Genomic DNA, 8,174 nt, shown 5'->3' with positions numbered 1-8,174 from the left:
GGGGAGGCCCACTGCTGGGGTCAGGCCTTAGGCCTGGAGCTGCTGGAGGGGCGGGGGGCGGGGCTCGAAACGGGGGTGTCCCGGTTTCCCGAGGAGCCAGGAGGCCGCTGGGGAGTGGCGGTGAGGACCCCGGGGAGTCCCTAAGCCCCGCCTACGTCGCCCGCTGGGTGTGGAGGGATCCCACACTTCCTCACAGGACCTGAGGGGGCCGGGAGCAGGTCAGCGGACTGCCTGGGCGAGGGCTTTCCCCAAGTCCCCCACTCCCCAGTCTTCGGAGGCAGGCGGGGAGGGCCATACCTGGCAGCACCATCGCAGGTAGAGGCTGCGGAGGGACGACATGGTGGACAAATAGCTGAGGCCAGTATCCGTGATGCGTACGCACCTGTGGGGGCAACAGAGGGGCGCTGCCCACCTCCAGAACACCCCGCCCCGCCCACCAGCTCCGACCCCTTCCTCCTTTTCCCAGGGCGTCCCCTCCTGCACTTAGGATGGCTCCTCCCTTTGCACAGCCTCCCCCCAGCCAGGCCCCGCTCCTTACCCTGGTGCTTGGAGTCACAGTCCACTCTAGGTCCCGAGCTTATGAGCGCCCGCCCGTCAACCCACTCCCCAGGGCGCCGCGGCGCCGCTCCAGCTACAGGTCTACAGGTCGGTCCGTTAATCTAGGCTCCCTGCTTAGAAGGTCTCGCGGCCTTGCCCCGCCCCGCCCTGGTCCTGCCCTCCAACTGTCCCGTGGGTGGGGGACGCGCGCACCTGTCCAGCACCAGCTCCTCCAGGCGGTGCAGGTCGCAGGCCACGTACTCGAGCGCCATGTCAGTGATGCGCGGGCACCACGAAAGGTCAAGGCTGCGCAGCTTGCGCAGGTTTTCGGCCACGAGCTCGACACCGTCGTCCGTGACCTTGGAGCAGCCGGAGAGGCTGAGTGCGGTGAGGTTGGGCAGGCTGTGCACCACGTTGACCACGCCGTGGTTGGTGATCTCCCAGCAGGAGAGCAGGCGCAGCGTGTGCGTGCTGTGGCCCTGGCGTGCTGTGAAGTAGGCCAGCGCCGTGTCCGTCACGTGGTAGGCCTGCAAGCTCAGCTCGGCCAGGTTGGGCAGCAGCTGCGAGATGGCGGCAATGGCGTCGTCGGCCACGTTGATGCAGTCGCTGACGCTCAGCGAGGTGATGCGAGCGCTCAGGCTGGACCACAGTCCTGCCTCGGTGAAGTCGTTGCAGCCCGACAGCTCAAGGCGCACGACGCCCTGCATCTGCTCCAGCATCACCTGCAGGCGGGCAGGTGGCAGGGCGTGGTGAGGGTGGCAGGAGCCCACCGAGGGGCAGGAAGCAGGGTTCTCGAATGTGGCCGTGTGTAAGACATGCATCAAGCTGCGCCATGACATGTGCACTTCACGACGTGTTTGTCACATCACAGCCACATTCTAAGAGGCAGAGCACAGGGGGCCTGGGAGCTCAGGGCCTCACCAGAGCAGGCTCTGGGGAGCAGTCGGTGTGCATGATTTGAGGGCTAGAGTCCTGGCCCTGGGGAAGGGGCTGCCTGCACAGCGGCTCCTCCGACCTGTGCGCCCACTCCCCTGCAGCATCCCCCCCACCCAAGGCTGGCCTCACAGAGGCCCTGAACTTAGAAGAGCCTCCCCTTTGATTGCTTTGATGTTGCCATCTTGAAATTCTTAATCATCTTTGAACAAGGGCCTTGAATTTTTCATTTTGGACTGGATCCCCCAAATTACGTGACCAGTCCTGCTTCCCCTCACCCCAGAGCCATGATCCTTAGAGCACCGGCGCTTCCCTCAGCTGCTTTGCTCCTTGTATGCCCAAGTTCCCCTGGGGGCACCCCCCCCAACACACACACCAGCTCAGTGGCAGCTGCTGGGCCCTGCCCACCCCATCCCTGTCCCTTCCAGGCCAACAGTGGGGCGCACCTCCAGGCCGGCATCCGTGATGGTGGAGCGCTTGAGGCTCATGGCCTTGACACCCTTCTTAGAGAGGGCGTAGTTGTCGATAAACTCACAGATGTCCAGGTCGGAGACGCCAACCAGGCAGAAGCCCTCAAAGCCACGCGCAGCGAAGCCCTGCAGGTTCACAAACTCCTTCTCGCCACCAGGCAGCACATTGTAGAGCTCCTTGGCGTGCAGCACAGGCGTGAGGCCTGCCCAGAATTTGGGCTGGTAGAGCACACGCCGCCAGGCCTTGCACACTTGAGCCAGCACACACTTCTCACAGGCTGAGAAGTACCAGAAGAGGCCATTGAGGATCTTTTCGTCTGTGGCCAGTGGTGGCCGCTCCACTGGGGGCCCGGGGACTGGGGCTGAGGCTGGTCCACCAAGAGGGAGCCCCGCTGGGGGGCACAGGCCCCCAGCCAGGGCAGCCCGTGGCAGTGGGGCAGCCAGGCTGGGTGGTGGGAGGGTGGGTGGGGGAGGTGGCTGGCAGGGGCGGTTCTTGGCAGCTGGTGTGCCCTTGGTGATACTGGCTGCACCCAGGCCGTTGGGCTGGCCTGGCAGCTTCACCAGGCCATTGCGAGGCAAGCATGGAGGCTTGGGGTCGCCGTCCACACCCGGGCTCGACATCTTCCTCGCTCGATCTGTGGACAGGGTCCGGGAGGGGGTAATGAGTCGCTGCGGGAACAGAGCTGGGCTCCCCATCCCAGGGCATCTCCTCCCATGGCACTCCCAGAACCACCCCCAAAGAAAGGCTCGGAATCTAAGCCACCCCTTCCCTGACTGTGAGCAGCAACAGAAGATCAGGGCTGCTCATGACCTGACACTCCCTGAGCCCCTGCTGTGTGCACTGAGCTCAACTTGGACTCACAGATGTTTCTGACACCTAGGTACTATGTCCATTTTAGAGATGAGAAAAGAGAGGCAGGCAGAGACACACACTTGCTCGTGACTGCTCCCTTCACCTTTACTACTCCGTCAGTGCCTGCCAGGCCTACCTCTCCTGGGCTAGGAGTAGAAAACTGAGGGAGATGGTTTGGGGTGGTCTCTGGCTCCTCCACTATGGGGTGCCATCATGGCTCTCTGGAGTGGTTCCAGTAGCCTGTCTAAGACTCACACACCAGCCCCTGAGAATCTCAGTGGTACTGGAGATTGGTTCATAATCTACCCAAAGAAAGGGCAGAGCTTACTACATACGATGCCGGCACAGTGAGCCCTGGACACATACTGTCTCTTTAATCCTCCATCCAACCCATTGACGATGCTGCTATGATGACTGTGCCCATTGTACAGATGAGGAAAACAAAGCAGCATGAACTGTTCGCCCAAGGTCACAGTGAATGGGGGAGCCAAGGCTTGAACCAGAGCTGGCTGTGGAAGCCTATTTGTAGGGAGTTCCTCCCAAGGTGGGACTGAACCCACCCAGCTCCCCCTCTCAGGCCTCTGAGGCTGTGAATGGGTGGCAGACGGCTTTGAGTGCAGACAGCCCTGGAGAGGGGGACAGCGGAACCCTCACAGTGCCACCTTCTGCTGCACGTTCCAGATCTTCTCCTGCCCACCCCCACTCCAGACATCCAGCGGAAAGGCAATGCGCTCAGGGGCTCCGGCACATAGGCTCTGGGGTCATACACCCTGGCTCTGTGGCCTCAGTGAGCCACTTCCTTTCTCTGAGCCTCCTTTTTCCTTACTTTGAAGCCTGAGAAGGGATGATCCATCCCCACAGGACAACATGTGGAAAGGGCTAAGCATAGTGCATGGCTCACAGTGAGCATTTGGAAAGTGGCACGGAGGCTGCTTCTGACCCCCATGGCCTGCCTTCGGGGAAGGGCTCAGGAGCCATTGGAAGGGAGGGAAGTGGGCTGCCCTGCCCTGCTCTACCCAGCACCATGCCCCCCACTGGCTTCCAAGCCCTGGACAGGACAACCCTTGCTGGCATTCCACATCTGGGGAGGGCAGTGCAGACCTAGGCTGGACCTGGGGTCTACTGGCACACGTGGCCTTCATGGCTGCCAACTAGCTTTGGGTCCGAAGGCCCCCTGGCAGCCATGAGCCCCCAAGCTGGCAATCCACATCGGGCTGGGCCTCCTCAGGGGAGGCTCCCCACGTTGGCTGTCCTCTTACTGCAGCTCATGACCACATAGTAGCAGCCTCACACTGCTGAATACCCACTAGGATAATCATGGGTTCCAGCCTCATGGCAGCCGTGTGTGTGTGTGTGTGTGTGTGTGTGTGTGTGTGTGTGTGTGTTAGGGGGAACCCCCGTTAACCCGACTTTCAGATTGGGAACCGGAGGCTCCAAGGTGTTAGTTTTCCCACAGTGNCTGGGGCGGGGGGTGGGGTGGGGTGGGCGGGGACGAGTGCCCCTCTGCCTCGTCCCACCCACCCAGCCAGATGGGCTGCGAGACCCCAACACTTTTGGTACTTGCTACTGCCCCCACTGCACCCATGAGGCTCAGAAGACCTGCCTGGAGTTTCTCGTTGGGATGGGGTAGGGGCAGCCGCCAATCTGATGCGGACTGCCTCCTCCTTTAGAAATAAGCACCAGGAGCTAACGCTAGGAAAAGAGGCGTTTTTAAAAGGTGGCCAAACTTGCACTATTCTCAGCCTCAGCCCCTGGTGTGTTGTGCCTCCGTGTGGAGCGGAATTCTGGAGGAGGTCCTCCTGGGATAGGCTGCGGGGGCTCAAGTCTCCTGGGAGGACTCCAGAACTTGGTGGCTTCCAGGCGTCTGCAGATGTCCATGCTGAGGGTTTGAGAGGAGCTGCCTCTTTTGCCATCGAGTCACTGGGCCCCGAGACCTAGCGTGTCAACCTTACAGGTTCACCTCTGGCTCCTCCCCAGCCTTGACCCTACAGTCCAGCCAGACCTCCTGTTCTGTATTCCTCCTCTCCTCTCTCTCTTTGCCTGGGCACATGCTGGTCCCCCTGCTTGTTCAGGAGGCCTCCCTGCTTCTTAACCCTGCCAGCTCCTTATTCTCCAGCCCTCAGTGTGACTGCCACCTGTGTCTCCCACTGTGGGACTCCCCAGCACCGAAAAAAAGCATCTCCAGGGTCTCAGTCATTACTGTCAAGCCATCTATCTCTTCCTTTGGCTGGGGACTTCTTGAAGACAGGCAGCACCATGGCTGAATGGCCTCTGAATGCTTGCTGAATGAATGAACGGATGAATGAATGAATGAGGAATGGCAGTCATGCAGAAAGGGGTATGGCTGCCAGGTGCCCAGAAGGCTTGGTGGAGGACAGGCCAGATTAAGAAGAGGACAGGTGGATGCTGTGTGTGGGGGTGTAGCTCAGTTTGTTAATCCTGGCTGTGACAGAGGCCGGTGTCCACAGTGAGGGCGGGCGGTCACTGGGGTTGGGTTGGTGCCACAGTCTCTGAAAAGGCTTCCAAGAGCCTAGGGTTTGGGGTGGGCCTTGCAATTATTCAGAGCCTTGGGAAGAGGATGGCTTACACCTCCTTTTTGGCTGAGTCTACTTTGGGAGTTGCCCATCCCCCCTAATCTGGCCAGATCCAAGGAGGGGACAGGAGCCACCAGAAGGGAGGGAGGAGCTGGTCCTGCCCTGCGCTTGCCAGTGCCACTCCCCTATTGCTGGTCCAAGCCCTTCACACACTTCCTGACCACAAGTAGGGAAAGGGAGAGTCGGGGACTGAATTTTCAGAAGTTGCACAGAGCTGGAATTTGATCCCAGGACTCCAAAGACCAGACTAGGCACTGGGGTGTAGAGGGCAACACTGGGCCCTTCCCTCCTTTCTGTACCCTGTTCTGTTCCTGCAGTCCCCTGTGTCCCCCAAGCCTGGGACCATGGGCTGGTGGTCTTTCCCAGCACTGTCTCTGTCGTGCCCCTGCTTTCACTCCAGAGGCTGCAAGCTGCATGCCCACCCCAGGACACTTTTTGGACTGCTCATGCCTAGGAAACCCCCCACTCCTCGTGGCTCCCATCTCAGAGATCTCTTTCTTCATGTCCAATGCTCTGTCTGACACAGCTTGCCCGGAGTGCTGGAGGGGTCTGGCCCCAGTAGGACCTGCACTGACCGTTTCTCCATGCCCAGTGAGGGCCATAGAGCTGGGCAGGGCGTGGGTAGCCAGAGAAATTCACATCAGGTTGATCTGCAGTGACAGCCCCAGGGACGGGGGTTGCACCCGGGAGTAGCTTGGGACGGGGGACACAGCGCGGGCTGACAAACTCCATGACAAGCCCCGTGACTCAGGCACATTCACATCCCTGCCACTTTGCACATGAGCCAGCAGAATGCTCCCTTCCCGCCCCCAGCTCAGAGAGTCTTGTGGGGTGCAGGCTGCCCCACCCCTGCACCAGGGGCTCCAGGAAGGGAGCATGTGGCCTCAAAAGAGACCAGAACTGGCGCTTCATCAGCCCGAGTCCTGCGCTCACGCTCGGGACCACCCAGCCACGTGGGACGGGGCACTTTGGGGAATGGGCTTGGGCTCCAAGCGCCATCTTGGCTCTTCTCCTCTGAAGGCTCTGAGCCCCCCGCCCCCCGGCCCCAGTGCCTAGACTGGGGGCATCTAGCGTCTGCGTCTTTGGGTGGCTGCCTCAAACCCTCGCCCTCTTCCCGGCCACGTGAGGCGGTGTGGCCTAAGCCCACCCTCTGCGGCTGGTCTGGCTGAGGCTGCTCCTTGTCCGTCGGCGTGGGCGGTGCCACACCTCCCACTTAGCCCACGGAGCCTTCCTTCACTGCCGCCTCTGCTCTTCCCCTCTGAGACCCAGCAGTGAGCACCCACGTGTGACGCAATGGGGCTGCAGGCAGCCGAGCAGGGCCCCACCTGGGGGTGAGACGTCTCCCTGGCTCTCAGCAGTACACGCTTCCTGGGCCCAGGCCAGTAGTCTTGAGGGTCCCCGGTCCCCCGACCGCAGGGCTACTTGTTTTCTCATTCCACTGGGAGACAGGACTCACTGAAGTGCTCCAGAAGTGGGCATGAGCTGGAGGGGAGCACCTGCCCAGTGAGCCTGCCCAGCATTACAGGTGCCGAGAGACCTGCCTGGCCCAAGTAGGAGGTGGCTGATGACAAGGGCAGCCAAGGAGTGGAGACAGCAGGCCGTTGAGTCCCGGGGTCCCCTGGGACCCGGACAGGCCACCCTGCACGGCCCAGGTTTATGACAGGGGTTTGGATGTCCCTCTTCCCCACAGCTCCTGGTTCAGCCCTATGGCCACCTCCTACCAGGCCAGCAAGTCTCCATCGGGCCTTGGCCCTCGCGAGGTCTCAGCCCAGGCCTCTGTTCAAAGGGGCTGGCTGAAAGAAGGGGCCTGGGAGGTGGCAGGTAGCGGGAGGGGACTGACCGAGTGGGCAGGTGAAGCGGCATCTGCCATCTGCTCTCTCTTTGGAGGGAAGGCTTCCTGTGCAGAGGCTGGGAGGGGCCAGAGGAGTGGCCACTGGGCCATGGGCTCCCTGAGGCTCCAACATCTAGGCCTTCTTCCCTCGTGGGGTGATGGGTGGGGGCTCTCTTCCCCCCAAATCCCAGGAGGCCAGACCCCTCCCCAGCGAGCCTCAGGGTGCCCAGTTCCCCTTCTGAGGCCCTCCAACCTTGGCCAAGGCCCAGCCCTCCTCCAGAACCAGGCACATGGCCAGCTTCCTCCTTTCCTCTCACCCCTGCTGTGGCACCTCCACACAGGCCCAGGCGTCCAGGGCAGACTAGCCCCCGGCCACGCATCCACAGGGCTCCTCCTGGAGTGTAATTGTACCTAGCACCTGCCTCATAGGCCCAGGGGGTCATGGTGTTGCGGGGGGGAGCTCAGAGCTCAAAGGAAGTCCAGGGCCTCTCCCAACCTGGTGGGCTGGGGGCCTGCAATTCTGCGTCCCCAGGGCTCTGGTCAGGTGGCACCTGCCCAAAGCCCTTGTCCAGTTGCTGTGGGGAGCATGCTTCAACCAGGCGGCGCTTGGATCAGGATCTGTGGGAGGGCCTGTCGGGGACAGAAGCCCAGCGGCCTCGGCCTCGGCCTGGGAAGGGGCTGCGCCTGTGTGAGACCCCAGGGGTGGTGGCGGCCCTCTCCGAAGCCCCCTCCCCAATCCTCATTGTGGCGGCCGCGATGGCGTGGCCTGGCGCCTTCCCCGCCCCACAACCTGGCCCGGTGCACACACCTTACCTCGGCCCGGGCACCTGGCTCATGCCACGCTGTCCGCCCGGCGTCTTCTCGTCATGGGGAGCCCGGCATGGGCGCTGGCGAAGCGGGGATGCGGCCGAGGTGCTGGCCTGGCCGGCAGGGCCCTGCCGCGCCCCGCGCCCCGG

At 62.1% G+C, this 8,174-nt stretch overlaps 1 protein-coding gene across 1 annotated transcript in view; it reads right to left on the bottom strand.

Moving 5' to 3' along the window:
- The window catches only part of FBXL16 (F-box and leucine rich repeat protein 16), an 8,779-nt gene extending 611 nt beyond the window's left edge, over positions 1 to 8,168 (bottom strand). The window contains exons 1-4 of the mRNA XM_034670698.1: positions 8,032 to 8,168; positions 1,917 to 2,575; positions 751 to 1,259; positions 232 to 382 (exon numbers count right to left, since the gene is read on the bottom strand). Coding sequence (XP_034526589.1) covers positions 232 to 382; positions 751 to 1,259; positions 1,917 to 2,561 — 1,305 coding nt within the window. The 5' untranslated portion in view covers positions 2,562 to 2,575; positions 8,032 to 8,168. The remainder of the gene's footprint in view (positions 1 to 231; positions 383 to 750; positions 1,260 to 1,916; positions 2,576 to 8,031) is intronic.
- Between the last annotated feature and the right edge of the window lie 6 nt (positions 8,169 to 8,174).

The sequence above is a fragment of the Ailuropoda melanoleuca genome, chromosome 10 (genome assembly GCF_002007445.2).
Source record: "Ailuropoda melanoleuca isolate Jingjing chromosome 10, ASM200744v2, whole genome shotgun sequence".
Taxonomy (NCBI): Eukaryota; Metazoa; Chordata; class Mammalia; order Carnivora; family Ursidae; genus Ailuropoda; species Ailuropoda melanoleuca.
Note: the sequence above shows the minus strand (reverse complement) of the source record. Positions and strands in the feature narration are given on the sequence as shown.